Here is a 25,089-nt window from a genome sequence, read left to right on the forward strand (position 1 = left end):
TGCATGCATCACTGTGTATGGTGATTGTGTACAGGAGGGCTTTTCAGACAATCAAGGCAGGTTCACTGAGTGCATATAGAAGTGGAACAAACAGCCCCATCCCTGAAGGCTAGCATTTATTTGCTTAACATACAGACTGCAAAAAGCAGAATCCCTAATCCTGCAAACAAGCCTGTAAATCTGCACATACAGTCAGGCCTTATGAACAAACAAGAATCCTTATTGCCTTCTCTTTTCAGAGAGTCTATTTCTAATATGGCAATTTGGCTTGTTCCAGCCCTGGGTCTTCCATTTGCCTGCATAAAATATTATAATTTAGCATAGATTAGAGCAGAAGTTATTAGGGACACAGCATGAAAGGAAGTGCGGTAATGGATAGGAAAGTAGACCACGTAATTCCGAGCAAGCCAATAAAACTAAAAATTGCTTTCATTATGGCAGAAAGCAGACATATTTTACAGTCTCCTCTAATTCATTTATTCATTTGCCCAAAGCGTTTGAGGCACTGGTGGTGATTTTAAATCTACCAGCCCTGAGATCACTAAGGATTATCAGGTGATTATATCCTGGTGGCCCTATGTGAGGGGAAATCTGCTCTTGTCTAAAGGGGAGAATTGGGATCTCCTTCCAGTTCTCAGAGATGCTTCCTTTCTCGGTTACTGGTGCCTCATGTTCAGCATAGATACTTGGATTGATCTGTCCAAAAATACTTTACAAATAGCACTCCTAGCGCAAGCTCTCTGTCCAGTAAAAGCCTTTTCTTGCAGTTGTGCACACTGGAACCAAACACTTCCCATCATAAAGTCTTTGAGCTTTTAAGCCAATAAGTCACAGATGAAAAGAGGAACAACAGCAACCTCGCCATTTCAGAAAATTACACTAAAGCTATTTAATTTGAATCACTGCCAAGGTGGAACTCAAACGCATTTGCGATCAAAATAGATTCAGAGCAAAATCTTAATAGACATGGAAAATTCCCATCGGTTCAAGGTAGCATTTGTAGGCCAGGGTCAGAAGAGGCATGGCTGGCTGGCTTCACATTGGAGAGCAGCAGCCAAGCCACCTCAGCACAGAGGACCAAGCATGCATTAAAGGGATGGCAAATCAATGAAGATTGATAATAGTGGGGGGAGGGAGGAGAAGAAGAAGAAGGGAACAAGGTGATTTGATGCCGTGCCAGATTAATCATGGCACAAATGGACCATCTCCCACAGTGATGCCGGCTGAAGGAAAATGTTCCAGAAGATCACTCTCGGTTAAAAACAGAACAGTGATTAGGAAACATTTTTAAAAAATATTCGGCCAACACGTTTCACTGTATGTAACCATTTCGAGAGCGGTAGCTATGTTGGTCAGTTGCAGCTAAAGCAATGAAGTGGTTTGTTGACACCATTAACAAACTTTATTACAGTAGTCCCTGGATGCTTATGCCATAATAACATGTCTTAGAACATCCATATAAGAAGATAAGAAGAGCCTGCTGGATCAGGTCAAGGGCCTACCTGACCCAGCATCCTGTTCTCACAGTGGCCAATCAGATGCCTGTGAGAAGCCCACAAGCAATGTTAGTCTTTAAGGTGTCATAAGACTCTTTGACGGTTCCACCTCTCTGAATTATTCTCATCATTCCTTTATGTAAAGGTAAAGGGACCCCTGAACATTAGGTCCAGTCATGGCTGACTCTGGGGTTGTGGCGCTCTTCTCGCTTTATTGGCCGAGGGAGCCGGTGTACAGCTTCCAGGTCATGTGGCCAGCATGACTAAGCCGCTTCTGGCAAAACCAGAGCAGCGCACGGAAATGCCATTTACCTTCCCGCAGGGAAGCCCCACATCACATAATCAATCACTAAAGCATGGCACATGAACACCATTTGAATTTAGTGGGGGTTGGACCTCAAATATTTCATGAGAGGGTGAAGGGACCTCGACCCCTAGGAGTTGGCTCCGATGGAGGGATGCGTCAGATCCTCAAACTCTATGGGGAACACAAGGTAGGGTGGAAGACAGCAAAACTCAGTATAGATCACTGTATCGAGGGGAAGCCTGTCCCCTGTGGGCCTAACTTTACAAAACACTTTTGTTCAAAATGAAGACATTCAGTATGCTTATGAACTTGCCCTTTCACATGTCGAAACTGGATTTGGGTCCTGCACCAGCCCCACCACAGCCTGCTCAGATTCCTATCAGACTGGCAGGTTGCCATTGCTAATTAGTGAGTGAAGGGGCAAGGAGGAAGAGGGATAAACTTTACAGTGCCATGTTGACCACACATCCAAGTCACAGGATCCAGCAGCCAAGGGAGGAAAGCCAGTATTCCAAACAAATCATTAGAAGTCACTACACAGATTCAACACATGTGTTTTATGGCTTGGCTGTCCCAGTTCCCCATAACTGTTCAGCCTCTGGGATGTGCACAAACTCTCTTCTTTTTCCCCATCACCCACCACAACTTAGCAATGGCAGCCCTGCTACCAGTAGTCAACCCATATGCAGAGACTGTAGCCATGTAAATCTTGTGCCTGATGTGAGAGTAGCCTATTCAGGAGCATCGTTCATAGGATTCTGGTTAGCTTAACACCAGTCCCAAGAAAACTGGTGGAAAGCATTGTTCAAGATAAAATAACCAGTGTTACATAAAGCACGGACAAAAACTGCATGCTGTTCCCATTTGTTTCGTTGCTCTCAGCCACACTTACAAACAACCTCACAAAATTTACACTTCTGGAATTTCACTTCAGTTTTCACCCACTTTATTTTCCCACAGAGATGCAGGAGGCATCTAAAGGAGATATAACAGAAAAAACAGACCTTTGCAGTCTTCATTATCACTTGGATAACAAACTTGGGAAACAGATTTGCAAATGAATTAATTTGCTGGTTTAGAAGCGGTCCCACGAGGCAGCGTCGGGGCCTCACAAGAAATAAATCACTGTCAGGATTTAATTTAGCAAGCAACGAGTCAGCCATTTCGTATCAACCATCTTGAAATCAGCCTACTGTCAGTGATTCGTTACTAAGCTGCTCCACCGTTTTGTTTTAAAAACAACAACAAAAGTAATTGGTAAAGGATACTGTAGACGTCCATAGGTGACACAGCCAGCATCTGCCAAGGTGCTCCATTTTCAGGGTGAATGCTAAATAAAATCTGAGGGCACATTAAAAGGTTATGTGGAAAACTGCCGAACTGTTGAACAATCTGCCTCTAAAAAAGTTAAGACCTGCAAAAAGGAGTTGTGGTTCGAGGACCCGACCACCGCGACGTGAAAAGAAGACACAGGGACACGTGATATAAGGTTAATGGGCTAGAAAAGGCCACAACTTTATTGATTACAGCAATGAAAAGGTATTGGCTTAGGCATTGGATCGCGAAACAAATGGGTTTATTCACCAGGGGTTCATCACCTGTTGATGCTAATCCAACTATAGGCTCACCCCTGCTGTCACCGAGGGTCGTGCCATGGCCTCCCGCCAAGCAGGCATCGGACAGAATACACGACCGCCAGATTCCTTTAACGGAATACCCCTAAACATTGAAGGCATAGGCGATGGCCACACCTAGCACTTCGACACACCACAGCACATTATTCCAATGCCTAACCTACCCACCAATACCACAAAAGTTGTGACGATTGCTACGAGGTAGGCGAAAAAACCAAAAAGCCTAATGCCAAATGGAAAAACTCCTACCAGGCCCCCCGTGCAACCAGGGCGACCAACCTAAGGTCCATAGCAAGTCCAATGACCTAAGCCCTAACTCAATGGGAGTGGAGGGTGGGTGACTCGCACAGGACGACGAAGAGAAATGAGGCCGGGGAGAGGCTGACGCTGCAGCATCAAGGCTGCTGGACACGCCCCCCCACGGCACCTGGTTGGACGGCCACCGGGAGGGGGCGTGAGCGCCAGCCAGGTGAGCTGGAGGCAGGGGGCTACGCCCCCTGCTAGGGGCGGTGTTCAGGCTCCCGCCCACAACCACTCCCCTCTCTTTCAGGGAGGAGAGTCTTTGTTGCTTTTATTATAAACTCCTAAAGTCGGGGTCCTGTTGCTTAGCCTTACATCCCAAACTTACAAGATTGTATCCAATATCAGTCATACTCAGAGAAGACCTACTGAAATAAATAGATAGAACTAACTTGGGCCTGTTAATTTCACTGGGTCTATTCTGAATAGAAATACAACCCATACATACCAAATTGGCATATGAATGAAGAAGGATTCCACACATTGTTTACTTTTATCATCATCATTAGTTAATTGTCTATATAACATTAAGAGCACCTTTGAGCCTCTTGCATACACACTCTTGAGTTCACACATGCGTCTTACAAACAAGGGATTAAAAGCAGAGGAGAGTCATTTTTATATATTCTAGCCAATAAAGTTTTTATGTTCAAATGACAGAATCTGGGAAAGCAAAGTGGATTTCAGTGTCGTGCATGAAAACACTCCTAGGTTCCTTACCCAGATCTCATTTTCTCCCTTCTTTTATAATCCCTTCGTAACATTAAAGTACAGGAAGTTAGAAAAGCCATTTTGATATTATCCATATAAAGTTCCTAATGCTATGTTTAAAGGAAAAGGAGAGGGAACTATACATTGCATTTTATATATTTTTTTCGTATTTGTAATTCTCATCTGAACTGACTTGTAACTAATCTCTTGTGTCACTTGAAAATTTATCTTAACTTACACATTTAATAAAGTATCAGTTGAATCTAGCAGTTCAGTCTTTTTAAATGCATTTTAAATTAATCAGTTGTACCTTCCTGTACCAGGGATTCAGCTATACAGCTGCAAATAAAGCGTTTTAAGTGTGTTGTAAAGTGCAATATACAAATGTGACACTAGATGGTGAAGTGAGCTACGGCAAATTCAATGTATTTTTCAAAACTTTTTTTTTTAAAAAAAACACAACCATTTTCGCAACAGGTTTTTTTGTGTGTGTGTATATTCCACCCAAGTCATCATAGGTCCTTGCTGGATGTTTCAGCCTAATTTAGCTTGTAATCCCTATCCTCTGATCCAAACCAGATGTTTGGAAAGATATAAATTTGGGGGAAAGAGCTAAAAGGATTTTTCAGACCAGGGTTAACCAACACAGTGCCCTTCAAATGATGTTGGACTACAACTCCCATGATCCCTCATTGTTGGTCATCTTGGCTGGGGGGGGGAGAGGAATTGGAGTTCAACAACATCTGGAGGGCATCACATTTGGTACCTCCATTTTAGGTTGTCTGCCTTTAGGGGAACTGAGACATCCAATTCTTCTGTGTGGTTAATCTTAACTTGCATCGGTTCAGAGAGATCTGAAAGCCAAGGGGAAAGGGCACTGCACTGGTAAAGGAACACTTTTCCAGCATCAACTGGGAGTGTGAATAACAGGTTGGCATGCTTCTAGGCTTCATATGGCATGCTATATCCTATTTAAAATCATGGTCCTACTTCCAATGTTCAGGCTGAGTGCAGATGTCTTTGTATAGCCAAAACAGCACCAACCATGCAAAAAAGAGAACATTTACAGGCTGGGGGGGGTGGAAGAACCCTAAGGAGAAACCCAAGCACAGACCAGTGAGAACTGAGCATGCCCAGTACCCATGGAATGTTGACTGACTAGGGCAGGGAAGAATGGAAGAGTGGGTGGAAAGGGGGAATTGAATGGAGTATCACAGAGATGGGCACTGCTGACTGACTATAGCAAGAGTACACTGCAACATTTTTGCTGTATTTCCAATTGTATTATCAGATTCAACTTTGGTAAGTCCAACCAAATTACTCTGAAATTTTGGAAACCCAGTACTTACAGAGCATACAACTACAAAGATGAAAAGCCCAGAAACTTTTAGGAATCTTAAACAGCATCTGAAAAAAAGAAGAAAAGAAACAATGGAGAAGAGTTTCACAGAGAAAGAATACGAGATGCGGGTATTATTCTATTAATCACAAACTTGTAAGGCCAGCAGACAGAGTTTAAGTCATACAAAGGATTCTTTGGGGAAAGAAATGTGTTTTAAATGTGCGGGGTGTATGCAGCCATATATTAAAATTACATGCAACAGTTCTTTTGGTTATAGAGCTGCTTGCCTTCACTTTATGTCAAGGTTCCCTCTCATATATTTAAGCATCTGCTTTTATTATAATTGTATGGGGTTTTTTTCCACATTTAAAGTATTTATTTTACAAATGTCATTATGTGAACTACAACTGCATGCAGTATATTAAATACAAGGCTGACTTAATCTTTTCCAAATAAGATTAAAATTATGGTTACTAAAAGAGGCACCCAAAATGACAATAAAAGCTAGGAACCATTATATTAATCCTTTAAAAGTCCAGAAGCTCTCGTCCTTAAACAACTAAGTCATCTTGGCAAATTGACACAATGCCATGCAGAGCTCACACTGGGAGAGGGGAATGCAATTTTATTAATAAACTGTAGCACTTAGAGCATTTTCCCCCCAACAACAACCACCACCCTTTGGTGCTTAGACTTTTATAGATTCGGTGCTTTTAACAGCTTAGCAAACTAGCCATGGTCAGACCTTGACTTGAACACATTTGCTGTCCCCATGACCTTCACAGCAATTCTAATCTGACATAGCATTGCAACCCTATGACAAAGGCTAGGGAAATTTAAAAAGCCAACGGAGCATCTGCAGTTTAAGTGAGATGCGGCAAAAAGGGGTTACACATCCACATTTTTTTATTTCCAAGTTAAGTGCAAGTTGGGAACTTGCATGACGGTCCACAACAGGACGTCCAATCGTAGAAAGTGTCACTTTTTCAGGCCTCTGAAGGGAATTGTGGAGGCAAGCAGGCAGAGTTCTCTTCTGTTATAAATAAACTTGGCCAGCTTTATTCAAAGTATTCCACTGCAGAATGAAGTCAATATACCGTTTTCCATATTTCTAGCACCAACTTGTGTCCTGCTTTGGAATACGCTAGTCGGCTTTTCTATTGAAATTGCATGTATGCCCCTGCAAAAAACAACAACAAATGATAAGCTAAAAGAACATTACAGTGGTACCTTGGGTTAAGAACTTAATTCGTTCTGGAGGTCTGTTCTTAACCTGAAACTGTTCTTAACCTGAATCACCACTTTAGCTAATGGGGGCCTCCCACTGCTGCTGCACCGCAGCAGCAGCACGATTTCTGTTCTCATCCTGAAGCAAAGTTCTTGACCTGAGGTACTATTTCTGGGTTAGCGGAGTCTGTAACCTGAAGCGTCTGTAACCCAAGGTACCACTGTAATCTGTAAGTAAGAACTGTGTTCTTGAGCAAGACGTCTGAATAATGTTTTCTGCTGAGCAGCGTATTTGTATATGAATTTAAGAATGTAGTGGGGGAAGCCCTCAACTTCTAAACTGACTTTCTTTGCCTTTGGTAGCATTACCATGTAGCCAAATCTGATCATCTGTGCAGTATTGTGACACCATCACATTCATCATGTGATCCCTGATTGGCTGCGATTGCTTTAGGAAGGATTAGAAAAAACCCTAACCTAAAAGTCTTGCCTAAAGAAGGAAAAGGGAAGAAGCCAAGATGATTGGAGGGGGCGCTAAGGTGTCAATGGTTTCCTCAATTTTTCTCTGAACTGGCTCTAAATATTATAAACTTGAAAATATATAATATAGATAAGCCAGAATCTCTCTCTTTTTTTAAATGTATTGGATCATCATGCATAACGCACTATGTAAAGTGCGTTATCACATACATGCCAGCATTATCTAAACAATTAGTTTAGAAACAAGGTTCAAAACAAAATGCTTCACTTTAGGTCAGGAATGAGTTTTTTATCTGTGATGCTTACTGTAACGGCCTTGAAGATACAAAATTATTGTCCCTATGTGATCATGCTAGCAAGCAGTATTATTGATAATACTTAAACTCCTTAAAAGTCTTGCCTTACTCTTCCAGGGATAGGAATAAAACAGGTGAATTGCAGATAAATAAATATCTATGTTGACTAGGCAGGTTGTTTAAGCAGCAAAGAATGTTCCAAGGTTCATTTCAACAAAATGGAATGATGCATTAAGCATGAGCAGAGAGACTTCTGGGATCATAATAGCAAATCTGTTTTTCTCTAATATCCATAGCAGCACTTTTAGGAAGTTTGGGGCTGACATTTCTTTCCACTCTTGAAAGTACTACTTTAGACCTCAAAATCTGAGCCAGCAAGACATTAAACTTGCAGGAGAGATATGAACAGATGTCCAAGTCACCCTTATCCTTGCACACCAACCAATACATGTTTCCCCATCTTTTCTTTTCCCATTTGTACAGGCGTAGTTCTCCTGAGCCTGCTATAACAGGTAGGAATCGTTCCCTTGCCCTTCCCATTGAACTGTTCTCCACAGAAAAGCACATGGCTGCTCATCTGAGGTGCTTGGACTCAGGCATTCACTCTGCTTGCTCTGCCCCTTCAAGGCCTCTGATCTCTAGCTAATATTCTTGTTCTTTAGGCCTTCAGCATGCATGGCTCAGAGCACTCAATCGAGTTTTGCAGATTTAGGCCATCTCAGCAACTGGCAGCCCTAGTATGTTTATTCAATAATACGGGATCGAAAATATTTTGGGGAGCAATTTGTCAGGAGCACCTTTCTGCTGCAGCATAAAGGAAACAATGCTGGCGTAGCTGCCAACTGCTCTATGTAACTAGGGCAATTGCATCTCACTGTGCTTACACAGCAATGATACAGAACAAGGAAATAGCCTGCTGCTTCCAATGCATTCATATATCCATAATGAAAATAGAAAAGCGAAGGTTAAGAAGGAAAGGTACCAACACACACAAATATTGGGCACAATACATATCATTAGCAGATACTAAGGGTTTTAATCTTCCTTCTTGATAACTAGGCTATTGTGTGTGTGCGCACGCACGCAATTAACCAAATGAAATATTAGCTGCTGCATTTATTATAACTGAATGGAGTATGGACTGTATTCCGGTTAGTTCATCAGATGTGGTAGAGTCTGCACTTGCTGCTCAGATTAAAAATGAGGGGGTGTATTGTTTAGAACCATCCCACTATATCAAGGATGGGAAGTCTGTGGCTTTCTGAAGTGTAGGTGGGTTCCCACAAGGCAAGACATGGTGATAACAGCAAGAACCTTTATTGAACTACATAACTGGGAAACAAGGGCAAAGCAACTGCTTATATTCATTCCTGAAAGCCTGGGCCACTCCCACTCCAAATGTGATTGGCTGTGAATCATGACTCAAGAGTTCAAGGGCCAATGGCAGAGGCCCAAATCTTGAAATGTTCTGTGATTAGGCATCATGTATCAAATCAGAACCCAGGAGCTCAGAATCTTTAGTCCAAACTCAAGCCCAGGCAAACACAGACCACTGAATGCATAACACTCCATGGATTGTATGTATCCAATAGGGAGTGAGCAGCATTCACCTCCCCTTGTCTCCCTGCACAACCACCATTACCCAAATCTGCTCCAAAGGGTCCCCCAACCACCTGGAGCAGATTTTTAGTGGGGGCAGCATGGAAAAGGAGAGCAGGGCAAAGTTCTGTTGAGAGAGCAGAAGCCTATTGTGCAATCAGAAAGCCAGCATTGGATAAAACCCCATCTCTCACCAGACTCAGCCATCATGGCCAATGGTCAAGGATGATGGAAGCTCCAATTACATCTGGAAGACCCCATCTCTGAACTAGATGCACAAAAACTTCCTACTTCAAAAGGCTGTTCACTTTGTCTTACACATATATCTCCTACCTTCATGAGTTACAGATGCTTTTGTGCAAGAAAGCTAAGAAGCTGAGTTTTAAACAGAAGCATAAAGTGACAGATCACAAGATGAAATACAGACAGCACTACTTCCAAACATGAAAATCTGCAGAGAACCAGGTTTTCTAGTCACATAAACTATCATGGCTTAGAAGTGATTGTCTGCTTAGCCTCTACTGTTGCATGGGCCTATAAATCTGAACAGATTTTATCATCAGTTTCATTGGTGCAATATCCTTGAAATCAATGCTAAGATATGACACAAAAATATGGAGTGTTATTTTACTCATTTGTTGAAACGGGGGGGGGGGGAATCCATTTCTTGGCAATTTCCCTTAGCCCTCAATACTGGCAAAACAAAACAAAAGGTTTGGCTCATACCTCATCTTGGTTAAATTGAATTTTACATGGAAGTTGTCCAACATTTCACATTTCTCTGAGGAGGAAGCAGATCTGGACAAGCTGGGCATTTCACTTCCCAGATGGGACCTTTGCTCAAACTCAGCAGAGCTGTTTTCCCAAGAGTCATCATCTGTGGTGAAATCTGTGTTATGAACAGCCATGCATCTTAACCTGAAAAACACCATTGACAAATATCAACACACACCTTGGGCTCTACTGTTCCAAGATTCCATGCCATTGGTAGGATGTGAATCCTGAGACATCAAGGAACAGCAAAAAGCTGATCTCCTACCCACCCATTTTCTTCTGGGGAAACTTTCAGCAGAGGCGTCCTCTCCGTAAAGCAATTATCTTTGGATCTTGTGCTGAAGAATTTGGGCAAAGAGAAGTGATACCTTAAAAAAACCCAAAAAACAAGTAGTTAATTTCAATTGTACAGTGGTACCTCGGGTTAAGTACTTAATTTGTTCCGGATGTCCGTACTTAACCTGAAACTGTTCTTAACCTGAAGCACCACTTTAGCTAATGGGGCCTCCTCCTGCTGCTGCGCCACTGGAGCACAGATTTTTGTTCTCATCCTGAGGCGAAGTTCTTAACCAGAGGTACTATTTCTGGGTTAGCGGAGTCTGTAACCTGAAGCATATGTAACCTGAAGCGTATGTAGCCCGAGGTACCACTGTAATCACCTCCACAAAGCTGTACAAATGGTTGTTTTTTTAAACCATTGCTTGTGGTTAGTGAGCAGAGAACTTAACCACTAGTCCTAGTTAAGATGACACATAAGAATAGGGGAGACGTTTGGTTCACAGTGAAAGGTAAACCTATAATTTTTACTGTCTGAAACAATGCATGAAACCAAAACACAGCCATCATTCAAAATGCACAGTTCTCTTAATTTAGCAATGCAAGTTCTCCAGGCAAGCAATGTGTACAAAAATGTATACAGTAGAATAATGTGTGCATAGAAATGAATACACATGGGGAAATTGCTTTGCACCAAAATGCTGATAAATTTTCCAGAGAACCATTTTAAAAAATAAAATGACAAACTGATGTGAAAATGTAGAGGGCTGAACTTATGTTTGGAAAAAATGAGGAATTAGAATTGTCAGATTTTGCTACACCTAAAAGCATACAAACCCAAATCTTAGCCTAACTCATTGCAGAGCAGCAGCCAAAAGGACTGGGGAAGAGCAGTGAGCCCATACATTCCTGCAGTCCCAGTAAGCCATAGCCTGGTTTACTAAGTTGTGCAAACCAGGCTGTTGACCAATTAGATGCTAGACAAAGTTAATGAATTCACCTAAGGTGTGTGTTTGTGGCAAGCAAAACCATCTCCATTGTTCACTTTGGAACTTCTCCGGATGTTAAGTGTACTGTACTTAATGACTACATCCTAGACAATTGTCCTCAGATGCAAGGACGACGACTCGGATGAAATCAGAGGTCAATGTCATAAGAGCTTCCCAGCAGATCAAGGTTCAAAATATTTGGACGCAGAAACGTATTAACTATGCAGAGCCCAGCTCATTATTGGACCTAACTGAATTCTTATTATACGTGAAACTAATCTTTCTTGCAAGTGTTCAGATGCTACAAAAAGCCACCCACTGAGATATTCTCATAAAATTACCAGACATAGTTTTAAATATCTGTTTCTTCATTTCTGTTGAAATGAGGGAGCAGTTGGTGCAGACACAACACTAGAGTTGTCCAGTCACACACTGGAGAACAAGGGCTTTTAATTTGCGTGGACAGGCGGAGTCCCCAGATCCTGCGCGGTCCCCCCGTCATGTGGAATAACGACTCAAGACAACGTGCCATGGGATTAAATTGGCCACAACTTTATTAAATTTCAAATGTGGGTAGACCTTGGCTCAGGCATTGGGCGTTCTCCCTCCCCAGTCCCCAGTCCCCTACCTGGCCTGGTCTCCTTGGCAACTCTTCCCCCAGGTGGGATTGGACAACTGACTGAGGTAGGCGGAGACCTCCAGGTATCCCACCTGAGGGAAGGCAAAGCCCAGCCTATGCTGTTGGAGCCGCTCCAGGTCTAGGGGCTGCACGCGTCCACGCAAAGGGCGCCCCCCGTTTTAAGCGGGGAGCGGTCATTCCCAGTACAGTGAAAAGACAAGGCAGTAGCAGCTTATTCTGTCCCCCAGACTTCTCCCTTACCTGCTCTGTTGCACACCTGGAATCCTGCTCATTATCACTTACAGGAGATGAGAAAATGCAGAAAAGAATCACAAAAGGGAGTGGCATTTGCCTTTGTATCCTACTGCATTAGGGAATTTCAAGGTATGTGTATAGGGGTGTGAATTGATAAGAAAATACAGCATAGGCGCCAACTCCCCTGGGGCCCAAGTACCCACAAATTTTGGTGCCAGGGCCATGCACGCTGCATGGTACCCACAGCCCCAGGCACTCACTGTTGCGGGGTCAGGTTGGCACTCCTGTACGGATCCAGATTTGGCACTTTGCAAAGCAGCTTGCCTAGGTCAAAGGCACTACAAAGGCTATCCAATTTGACTCACCCACCTCTTCATTTCCCCTCCACACATTCACTATTGGGAAATTTTAGCATTTAGGGTTACAGCTCTTCCCGCTTTTGATAGAAGTATGCCGAGGGGAGGGACAGTGGCTGGAAAGAAGTGGCGAAAGTAAGAGATGGAGGAGAAGCGGGGGAAGAGGGGTGATTGAAGGGTGGAGCAGGGGAAGAGTAGCGAAATGAAAAGTAAGCGTGAGATGGAGGGAACAAGGAATTAAATGGAGCTAAGGGAAGCTGAGGAAGAGAAAAGAGAGGAGACAGGAAAGATAACCGGGGGAGGGCAGTAGGAGGATGCTGTGCCCCCTGGCAACCCTAGAAATAGACCCCCTCCTACTTGGTGCACTGCTGCTGCAGGACCTGCACAAGTAACACTAATAATGATCATTATTAGTATTAATAAAGAGTTAATGAATACAGGCAAAAGATAAATGTCTACCTAGGGATAAACTGCCCCCTTACTTTTTTGGTACACCCCCAAACTTTTACTGAAGGTGGGCTTTATTTATACATTTTTAGAATGACAAAAATAGAGATAATATCTCACCCTGTGCTTCCTATCCATTGCTCTAAAACTAAGCTAAAAACCCATTTCATTCAGCTGGTAAAGGTAAAGGTAAAGGACCCCTGGACAGCTAAGTCCAGTCAGAGGTGACTATGGGGTTGCAGTTTCAGGCCGAGGACCTATTCAGCTGGATAAACATGCAAAACATATGAATTCAATTCTATATGCTTTACTGAATTTGTAATATATTTACCATAAAATATATTTTTAAATAATATGTATATATTTTAAAAAAAAAACCACCAGAAAATGTGTTCGAAACTTGGTTTCAGAATATTGATCCATTTGAAGGTAATTTTGAGCACTGGCTTGCTGAAATTAAGTAATCACCACCAGCCCTTGGTCTTGGAGAGCAGTGAAGAAGAGACTTTCCAGACTCTGCAAGATGGGATAATGCTTATCTTGCTTCTCCATGTTAACATTAGCTACTTGAAGCCATCTATTATTCCCCTTGGAAGAGGGGGCAGGCAGATGGCTTGGTTGTTTTGTTGCTCGTCCAGTTGTTCCAGGTGTGTTTTCAAGCCCTCCTCCTCCAAATGAATCATTTGAAAAGACCTTAATGGAGCTTGCATTACAACTCCTAATATATGATCATGAGCTGGTCATTTGCAGGCCTTATAAATTAATCCAGCATTCTTCACATGTCAGAACTCAGAAACTGCCTGAGCGTGAACAAAAACCCTAAACACAACCTCAGCACAGAGTCTGCTCCTCGGCTTTATAACATTACCTTTTAAAATGCTTATTCAACAAACTGGTTCAAGGATTCTGACAGAACATTAATCATATTCAGAGCCTTTGTTCCCTGGGAAATGGAGCCAGAGACCTTTTCGCTACACTCAGAATCGCTAGGGCTGTTGTTTGGACTGAGGGGATGGGGTAAGATTCAAGTACCTAGGAAACACAAGCCTTGATCAAGCTCACTGACAATGTGCACAGTGTTCTGTTGACTTGAAGGGCAGCTAGATGAAACTAGAAAGCAGAAAGGAAATTCAAGAGGACTGGAAATCTTCAAAACTTTCCCACTCCATTTCAGATGAATCCTGCAGGCAGCTTGAGAACCTTATCCTACATTGGGGGTCTTGTTAAAGCTATGCAGACCAAATGGGAGACCAGGAACTTTGTCTCTTCAGTCTTGGGAGTGGGGAGTATTCCCAGCCTCTGGCAGGACTTGAAACTTTGTGTGAAGACAACTATGTATTGTCTTATGCTTCAGCTTCTTTGGGAAGTCGCTGCTGTGATCATCTTTCCAGTTCTCTGGGCAGAGAGGAGGGAGGGAAGGTCTTGTCTTCTGTAGGAACTCAAACCAGCAATCTCAGGAGTGTGTTTCTGGGTTGCATGTGTGCTTTTGCAGACATCCACAATGAGTCCACTGGGGTTGCTGCATTGCCTGGCATGTCTTCTTTGTGTTGTCGGGAATAACTTTCCAACAGTAAGAGCTGTTTGGCAGTGGAACAAACTCCTTTGAGAGGTTGTTGACACTCTTTCACTGGAGATTTTAAAGTCTTGGATGCTTTAGTTGAGATTCCTGCACTGCAGGGAGTTGTAGTAGATGGCCCTGGAAGTCTCCTCCAACTCTATGATTCTATGAAATCACAGTCATGTCCCTGCACAGACCCTCTTGGAGCGTGATACTGGGGACCCCTCCATCGGAGGCTCAAGTTGTATATATGTGTAAATAAACCATATATTATAAAGATACCACAGTCTCTGCTGTGCCTCATTTCCAAAAGGAAACACAGACCCTGGGTGAACCGCTTCTGGAGCTCTCAGGAATCATGCACCGCTCAGAGATTGGGAGTGGCATATAACAATAGAATTTGGTGAACATTTCACCAGCGAGTGCATCTCCTCAGTGTAACTGATGTGTAGGATCGGTCAGTAAATATTACACTGTTCAGGTTACAAGTTCATCAGAGATAGGTGATTCTCTCCCTACAACTTTGTAGCAGATAAGGGGTACAAGAAACAACCGTTGCTTATAATTGTAGCTGTCACATTTAAAACAGAGAGTATTGCCTTGTGGCATAAAATCAATCCATACTTCCTCCAGGGCAAAACACAAGGCTAAACTAGAGTTCTTTATTGTGGCTGTAACACTTGCCACTTGGGCTAAACAGACAAAGGCAAAAATCAATTCCTAATGCGAGCACAGGAAATTGCCTCATACTGAGTCAGATCACTAGTTCTATCTAGTTGTCTACACCGACCAGCAGAAGTTTTTCAGTGATTCTGACAGGAGACCAGCCCCAGCTGAAGGATAGATTCTGGGACATTCTGCATACGAGGTTACAGACCTTCCCCTTAAAAAAAACTTAACAGGGACCCATTCCAAGCCCAGTTTCATACAAACAGATATATATCCATTGTGCACATGACTTTTACATGACTATATAGAACCTCCAACGGTCTTCTGACTGTTCCCTCACTGCGAGAAGTGAAGCTACGGGGAACCAGGCACTGGTTCCCAGCCTGTGAAACAGCCTCCCATCAGATGTCAAAGAGATAAATGCGATACGATAATCTTTATTGTCATTGTCCCATACAGAGCAACGAAATTGAAAAATCTACATAAGACATTCAAAAACCAACAAGCCTGCTATCCCAGCCAACCCAACCTGGTTATAAATAACTACACAACTTTTAGAAGACATCTGAAGGAAGTTTTTAATGTTTGATGTTTTATTATTTTTTTATAAGTGCTTGAAGCCACACAGAGTTGCTGGGGAAAGCCAGCCAGATGGGAGGGGTATAAATTATTATTATTACTATTATTATTAGATAGGGAAAAGGTGCACAGCTAACCTGTACCGTTTCTGTACCAAAGCAAACAAGCCCATTTCAAGTATGGTTTATCTGCTTCTGTGTGACAGCAAAAATGGGGCTAACCAAGCACTTAGGTGCCCAATGTGGATGGCTTGGTGGGTCACACATGCACTTTCAAGCCAAGTTTACAGTTGAATATCTGCCGTTGCACTGAGGTGCATAAGGAAACTCAACAACCTCTTAAAAGACGATTTAAAAGTTGAGCCCGAGATACGCTGTTGTTGCTGTTAATAATTTGGTGCCGAGCAAAAGCTATATGCTCCTCTCAGATGAGGCACAAGATGTTGATCTAAATCACAGGTCATTGCTTTAATGTCACCTCTGCAGTATCAGTGACACAAATCTAATTAATGTCTCTGGAAGTCATTGAAGAGTGAGCTAAAGAGGTCAGGTGGGAAGGAGACTAAGCAGCAAACTGGCTCAACACAATATTGGGAATTTATTTATAGAGTAAATGGAGAGTTGGCAAAGCAGGTGTTCAATGTTACAAAATGTGCCAGCTCTAAAATATTCATAATTCACAGTCCTCTGTTCCCAATTTCACCTACCATTCACCAAAATGCATTTGCACACCCAGTAGATGGGATATGTGCAGTGCCACCAGCTTTCCAACCATTCAGTTTCCATGTTTGTTCACCCACCCTGCCATGTTGGCTGAATTGTTCGAAAACATCCCATCTACCATTCCTCACATCTGTAATGATGTGAAAGCAATGGAGCACTAAGTGAAGTAACCAGATCCAAAGCAGCATTTTGACTGACTAGGCCAGGGTTTCCCAAACTTGGGTCTTCAGATGGTTTTGGACTACAACTCCCATCATCCCTAGCTAACAAGACCAGTGTTCAGGGATGATGGGAACTGTAGTCCAAAAACAGCCGGAGACCCAAGTTTGGGAAACACTCCTTTAGAGAGAGACACAGTTCATCCAATGAACCCTCATGTTTTTTCTTATTAGTTGGTGGTTTATAAGTACCATTATAAATAAAATTAAATGATGCAACGGTAATGCCATTTTATAGAGAGCATCGTCTCAAACTGGGGCAACTGTAAACAAAATCAGAGTTAGGTCCGAGGGAGGCCAACAACACTGGCACTCAAATCCCGCCAAAGTCCCTAAACACAGCAGATGATCCTGGGTGAGTCACCAGCTTCTGCATTATAGCCAATAAGTAGTTAAGCAAGCCAGGATTATACGTAACACAGCACAGTCGTCAATTCTAAAATGAGAAGTTTGCAAAGATCAAGCTGCACTGGAAGCCACAGCCTGCCCAGGAAGCCTTTGCAATTAGATGAATTGGAGCTAGCTGTAATAATAATGCAAATGAAAAGAAATGCACTCTGCACATACTCATGTGCAGCTCTGGATCCAGAGTCTTTCCCGTGGCTTCACACAACTCAATTAGGTTTACATATATTTGGAAGGTGACGCTCCAAAACAAATACAAGATTGGCTGTCTAATGCAACCTATGTGTGTTGCAAGGCAGGGAAGAGATGTTGTCTATATAGATTAAACATGTAAAATGTATATAAAATTGGCCATATTTCTTGTAATATGGACTATGAGATATTCTAACTAAATAGACTAGAGAAAATATTTCTGGCTCTATAATCCTCTTTAAAACTGTTATACAACTATGAACAGATTTGGAATAGCAACCTTCTGGATACACATTGCTATTCAACCTGTGGTAAAAGAAACAGAAGCTCCTTAAAAGGTTGCTCTAAAGATTTGCCATTTAAAAATTTCTTTTCTTTTCCCCCTGTAAGTTTACCCAACACCTTTGGGGTATAGGTACTGCAGTTTCCAATGCACTTCATAATCCATTAAAGAAAAAAGAGTAATTAAAAAAGCAGAAATCAAACTGGGGCTAATAATAATAATAATAATAGTTACAGATAGGTAGCCGTGTTGGTCTGCCATAGTCAAAACAAAAAAAATTCCTTCCAGTAACACCTTAAAGACCAACTAAGTTAGTTCTTGGTATGAGCTTTCTACTTCTGAAGAAGTGTGCATGCACACGAAAGCTCATACCAAGAACTAACTTAGTTGGTCTTTAAGGTGCTACTGGAAGGAATTTTTTTTGTAATAATAATAATAATAATAATAATAATAATAATAATAATAATAATGGGGCTGCTATGTTGAATCCAGACAAGAGACATGAAAAGAGGGGAAAGGATTCTCTTTTTAATTTAATCCAACTTATTTGGATGAAAGAGGAAAAGCTTTCAAAATCACACTCTGATTTGGCTAGCCTTAGTAGCACCCATTCTGCATTTTCTCTTGGAAATTGAAGCAAATGTAGCTATCCTGTATCATGAGGGGAAATGCCCTAGCAATGTGTAAAACACAGAGAGAGAATGAGGGAGGAAGAGAGAGAGAGAGAGAGAGAGAGAGAGAGAGAGAGAGAGAGAGAGAGAGAGAGATCCTCTGGATCTTTGCTGATCCAATCTGTATATTCCTTGCAGCGCTGATCATAAAAAAAAAACCAACATAAATACAACTAATAATTCAAAGGAAAACTGCTTTTCCAACTCTCCTCCTCCCACCCCACCTTGGCTTTACCATTCCTTTTATCAGACATATTCATTAAAATCACGTTCATGGTTTTCACTCTAAGAGGTTTACATGATGAAACAGCTGTCAATAAAACCCTAAAGAGGATTGGTGCTCACATGTCGGTGGCATGACTGAAGCGGGTGAAGTTGCTCCTATTGCTCCTATAAAGAATAATGTCTGGATCTATCTAAGGCTGCTGGTATTATTATTATTATTATTATTATTATTATTATTTCTTTAGAACCTTGGGAAACGCACATTACGTAAATCAACAATAGCTGCTGAAGTACTCATCCTAAGAATATAGAAAAGATGAATTCATTCAGGCTTGCAGATCCTTTGCTGGAGTTTTCTACTACATAGAACATTCTTCCCAAGGGACAAGAGTAATGGCTCACCTCACATGCAAGCAAAAAACCAAACCCATTGGAGAAATGTCTCTTTGGTGATGCTACTGGCATCTGTTGCATAAGAACTGCCATGCAGGACTATCTAGTCATGCAGTCAGTCTCTCAGCATGAGCAGCCAGATATCTTTAGGGAGGCTTGCAGGGGGGGGGGCACACAGCCGCAGTGAAATGCTGGAGAATACAGCTTTGCATTTCTGTTGTCGTCACAGAGAGAGAAACATAAATAGTCAGATTTTCTTCACAGAAAAGAATCAAGGTTAGCAAACCTATTTGTTAGATACGTATTTATTTGAGCGCAAAGAAGAAAAGTTGCACACAGGAAACATATTAGGGTTGGCAAACCGATGAATTATTATTATTATTTTTTAAATAATTTTTATTAAGGTTTAAACAAATTTTATCATGACAAAACAAAACAACACAATTACAGACAAAAACAATATAAAACATAAAAAACAAAGATATATAAATTCAAATCTTAATTTCTTGTTGCTTACTTTCCCGACTTCCTCACACCTCCCCTTTCTGTATTCCAGTTTCTAATTTATTTTCAGCAAATCCTTCCTCTATTTTAACTAATTTTAATATTGCTTATTTTCTTTTAAATTACCTTTTTAAATTCTTTTAAATTACCGCTATTAACCACTTATCTTCCAATCCCCATCTTTTTAACATTGATTAATTTTGCTATATTTCTTTAGTTCTTACTCAAAAAACATCTTTACATATTCCTTTCAGCTATGTCACTAATGCCACACTAACTTTATATCTTGCATCACTTTAACATTCAAATAGTTTGCAATGTTTTTGCAGATAGTCTTTAAATTTCTTCCAATCCTCTTCCGTTTGTTCTTCTCCCGTGTCTCGGATTCTGCCAGTCATTTCTGCCAGTTCCATGTAGTCTATCAATTGCATCTGCCATTCTTCCAGGGTGGGCAAATCTTGTGTCTTCCAGTACTTTGCGATAAGTATTCTTGCTGCTGTTGTTGCATACATAAAGAAGGTTCTATCCTTCTTTAACACCATCTGGCCGACAATGCCCAAGAGAAAGGCCTCTGGTTTCTTAAGAAAGGTATACTTAAATACCTTTTTCAGTTCATTATAGATCATTTCCCAGAAAGCCTTAACCTTTGGGCACGTCCACCAGAGGTGAAAGAATGTTCCCTCAGTTTCCTTACATTTCCAACACTTATTGAAAGGCAAATGGTATATCTTTGCAAGCTTGACTGGTGTCATGTACCACCTATAAATCATTTTCATAATATTTTCTTTCAAGGCATTACATGCCGTGAATTTCACACCAGTGGTCCATACCCGTTCCCAGTCAGCAAACATAATGTTATAACCAATGTCTTGTGCCCACTTAATCATAGCTGATTTGAACGTTTCATCCTGAGTATTCCACTTTAACAGCAAGTTATACATTCTTGACAGTACCTTGGTTTTAGGTTCTAACAATTCCATTTCTAATTTCGATTTTTCCACCTGGAAACCTATTTTTTTATCCATATTAAAAACCTCTCTAATTTGGTAATAGTGTAGCCAATCTCGCACTTTATCTTTTAGTTTCTCAAAACTCTGCAATCTCCATGTGTCTCCATTTTGTTCTAGTATCTCCCAATATTTCGGCCATTTGGCCTCCATATTGAGTCCTTTCAGAGCCTTAGCTTCCATAGGTGACAACCACCTTGGGGTCTTGTTTTCTAATAAATCTTTGTATCTTGTCCAGACATTAAAAACTGCTTTCCTGACAATATGGTTCTTGAATGCTTTATGAGCTCTAACCTTGTCGTACCACAGATATGCATGCCACCCAAACGCATTGTTAAACCCTTCCAAATCCAGAATGTCAGTGTTTTCAAGAAGTAGCCAGTCCTTCATCCAGCAGAATGCTGCTGATTCATAATATAGCTTCATGTCCGGCAGGGCAAAACCCCCTCTTTCTTTAGCATCAGTCAATATTTTAAATTTTATTCTGGGCTTTTTTGCCCTGCCAGACAAACTTAGAAATATCTCTCTGCCACCTCTTGAAACAGTCCATCCTGTCCACAATCTGCAAAGTTTGAAACAAAAACAACATTTTTGGCAACACATTCATCTTTATAGCAGCAATTCGACCCAACAAGGAGAGCTTCAGTTTTGACCAGATTTCTAAATCTTTTTTAACCTCTGACCAACATTTTTCTTAATTATCTTTAAATAGATTCAGATTTTTGGCTGTCATATTTATCCCTAGGTATTTCACTTTCTTCACCACATTTAGATCTGTCTCTTTCTGAAGCCTTTCTATTTCCATTAAGGTCATATTTTTCTCCAATACCTTAGTTTTTTGCTTATTTAATTTAAATCCTGCCACCTGACCAAACTCCTGAATCAGTTCTAAAACTCTTTTCGTACTAGATTCTGGCTCCTGTAGCGTCAAAACCAGGTCATCTGTGAAGGCTTTAAGTTTATATTGTTTAGCTCCGACCTGAATTCCTTTGATCAACTGGTCCTTCCTAATCATATTCAAGAGCACCTCCAGGACCGAGATAAATAGCAATGGAGAGATAGGGCAACCCTGTCGTGTTCCTTTTTCAATTTTAATCTCTTCTGACACCACAAAATTAACTATCAATTTTGCATTTTGTTCCGAATAGATTGCTTCTAAACTATTTTCAAACCCTCGTCCCACACCCATTCCCTTAAGATTTTTCTTCATAAAACTCCAAGAAATATTATCAAAGACCTTCTCCGCATCAATAAAAATTAACACTGCTTTTGTATTAGTGTTCGTTTGCAATAGCTCCAATATGTCAATAATGTTCCTTGTATTATCAGACTAATGTCTGCCTGGGAGAAAGCCTGCCTGATCTTTGTGTATTACTTCATTTAACACTCTTTTCAATCTATTGGCTAAAATGTCTGCAAAAATTTTGTAATCCACATTTAAAAGGGATATGGGACGGTAGTTCTTAAGTTGTGCCTTTTCAGCTTCGGATTTTGGTATGAGTGTGATGAAAGCTTCTTTCCACGACTCTGGTGCCTTCTTCCCCTCCATAATCTCATTGCACACCTCCTTTAATGGTTGAATTAAATAGTCTTTCAAAGTCTTATAATACTTGGAGGTTAACCCGTCCGGCCCTGGAGACTTGCCCAGTTGCATGTTCTGGATGGCACCTTCAATCTCCTGTTCCGTTATCTTATGGTTCAGTATTGCCTTGTTTTCTTGAGATAGTTTTTGTAATCCATTAGTTCTTAAAAATTGGTCTATATCAGTCTCTTTCTGCGGCCCCTGTGTGTAAAGTTGTTTGAAGTATCTCTGGAAGCACTTTCTAATCTCCACAGGATTCTGGATATTCCTCCCTTCAATCTCGAGGTTAGTAACCGTATTCAGCTTCTGTCTTTTTTTCAACTGCCATGCCAGCAGTTTTCCACATTTATTTGCCGATTCAAAGGTTTTTTGCCTCATTTGCTTAATTTTCCATTCGACTTCTTGGTTTACTAATTTCATATATTGTACTTGATATAGTTTAATTTCTCTCAGGATCTCCTGTGACTTTGGTTTCGATCTTAATTTTTTCTCTCCTTCTTTTATTTTTTCCAAAATTCTGTCTTTTTTCTCATTTTGGGTTCTCTTTTTTATTGCATTCTGCTGTATCAGAAACCCCCTCATAACCGCTTTGCTTGCATCCCAGATTACTCTTTTTTCCACTGTGGTTTTCAAGTTTACTTCAAAGTAGTCCTTCAAATTTTTGGGGGCCTTCTTAACAATCTCTTGATCTCTTAATAAGGTGTCATTCATCTTCCATCTGAAGGAACCAGTCGTAGTTAGTCTCATTTCCATCTTTACAGCATTATGGTCGGAGCAGGTTTTGGGGCAGATTTCCACTTTTCTAGTCTTCGGTGCCAGTCCTCTAGTTATCCATATTTGGTCAATTCTTGTCCATGTCATTTTAGCTTCAGAGAAGAAGGTCTCTTCTCTTCCTAGGGGGTTTTTTGTTCTCCAAATATCAATCAGATCCATGTTGTCAGTTAATTCGAAAAAAGTCTTTGGTAGTCTGCCCTCTTTTGTTATACTTTGACTTTGCGCTTTGTCCATGTTCGTAGATACCACCCCATTCATGTCTCCCATCATAATAATATTATTGTAGTCAATATGCTCCAGCATTGTCTCATGCAACTTCTTGTAAAATTCTGACTTCCCCTCATTTGGTGCATAAATTCCCAAAATCAAAAAAATTTCTCCTTGTACTTGAATTTCAATTGCCAAAATTCTTCCATGTTCATCTTTAAAAAGGAATTTTGGTGATAGGCTTTCTCTTGCGTAGATAACAACTCCTCTCTTCTTCACTCTGTCAGATGAAATAAATTCTTGGCCCAGTCTCTTGTTAATTAAAACTTTCCTGTGAAGCCTAGTCACATGTGTTTCTTGTAGGCAGATTAAGTCTAATTGTTCCTTTTTTAATAAATGAAATATCTTCTTCCTTTTCTCCGGGGAGTTACAGCCATGAATGTTCCAACTTAGTAGTTGCAGAGACATGTTGAAGTAATTCTATTCTCCCTTTGGCGGTGGTATCACTTTCTCAAGGTCCTCAGACCCCAAAGGTGTAGGTGCACAACTTAGTGGTCCAGGTCCTAAGGCTCATAATTCACCTTCAGTCCCTTTCTGAAGGTCTTCTCCGTAGTCACTCAAAAAATTTTCCTTGTCTTCAGCTGTTTTGATTTTGACTTTCTTCCCCCTGAACGTAAAAGATAGTCCCTGGGGTAACTCCCATCTAAAAATGATTTTATTGCTTCTCAATAGTGTCACCAAATCTCTGTAATCAGATCTAAGTTCCAATAAGTGTTTCGGGATGTCCTTGTAGATTTCCACTTTATAATCCTGAATTTCCAAGGTCTTTTGAAAGTGTGCACTCAGTATCTTATCTCTTTCTACCTTCGTTCTGAGGGAGATCAGGCAGTCTCTAGACTTAACCTTCCTCCCTCCTTTTCCAAGTCTGAATGCACTTACAATTTTAAAGTCTTCATCTTCTTCCAAAGACCAAAATTCTGCAAATTATTTTGTCAAATATTCGATTAAATCTCCCTTTTCAAGTTCTGGAACTGACCTCAGTCTCAGATTATTTTCCTTACTTTTTAATTCTACCATAGACAGGTAGGCCTGATGTTCACCAATCTGTTTGCGCATAGGTTTTATTTCCTGTTCCACGGCCTCTACTTTCTGTTTAGCCTCTTCAGCAATTTTGCGATTTTCTGTAGTGGTTTCCAAGAGTTTCCCAATGGCTTGTGCATTTAAGCCGACTTGTTGAGTCAAGTTGTTTACACTAGCTGTATTTTGGTCTAGTTTAGATGAATGTTCATTCACTTGCTTACACAGATCATCTAATTTTCCAATAATTTTATCTAATACTGATGTGTCTCCACCTGTGGCCATTCCTTCAGGCCTTGCTTGCTCTAAATCTTCCTGTTGTGTCACGGAGACAATAGGAACCGATGATCTGCGCAGCTGTGAAGTTATAGTAGTTTGTTGTGTTTTGGCTTTGCCTGATCTTGTCTTCCAACTCATCCCACCACTGTCTATGCGCCAAGGTCAGTCTCACGATTAGCAATTCCCATGGGAATCCACAAGTCCCTGGATGGAAAATTCCCCCAGCAGTTGCAGAGTTTCAGTATTCCACTAGAGGGACACTAACTGTTTCTTAAAAGAGAAGAAGTTTCTGTTCATACAATTTGCCCAAATTGTTCAAAGTCTCTCAAATATTAATATCAATATCAAGCAGCCTCAAACTCCCAAAAACCTTCTTAGTCCTTTAATCTTTGCAGAGCCAATCCTTGAATATCTACAATGTCTCAAAAGGTGCGAGTTTCCAATGTAACAGTTCGATGTAGCAATCCACTGTAGCAATTCCAACAACCTGACAGTTCTAGCAATTTAGTAGCTCTAGTAGTCTGGCAACCCGATTACCGGGGTCTCTCAATGATTTTGTAAATCCACAAGAAAAGGAGATATATCCACAAGTAAAGGGTAAAATCCACAGGTAGCAAGGATGAGCTAAATTCAATT

The 25,089-nt window shown here is 41.0% G+C and overlaps 1 protein-coding gene across 4 annotated transcripts in view; it reads right to left on the bottom strand.

Annotated features, from left to right (window-relative positions):
- Window positions 1–25,089, bottom strand: part of OCA2 (OCA2 melanosomal transmembrane protein) — a 161,710-nt gene that overhangs the window by 110,654 nt on the left and 25,967 nt on the right. For all 4 annotated transcript variants that reach the window (XM_083734250.1, XM_083734248.1, XM_083734251.1 and 1 more), the window contains exons 3-6: window positions 10,436–10,534; window positions 10,119–10,310; window positions 5,798–5,855; window positions 3,072–3,144 (exon numbers count right to left, since the gene is read on the bottom strand). In XM_083734250.1, coding sequence (XP_083590376.1) covers window positions 3,072–3,144; window positions 5,798–5,855; window positions 10,119–10,310; window positions 10,436–10,534 — 422 coding nt within the window. The remainder of the gene's footprint in view (window positions 1–3,071; window positions 3,145–5,797; window positions 5,856–10,118; window positions 10,311–10,435; window positions 10,535–25,089) is intronic.

Source organism: Podarcis gaigeae, assembly GCF_964106915.1.
Source record: "Podarcis gaigeae genome assembly, chromosome: 4".
Lineage (NCBI taxonomy): Eukaryota > Metazoa > Chordata > Lepidosauria > Squamata > Lacertidae > Podarcis > Podarcis gaigeae.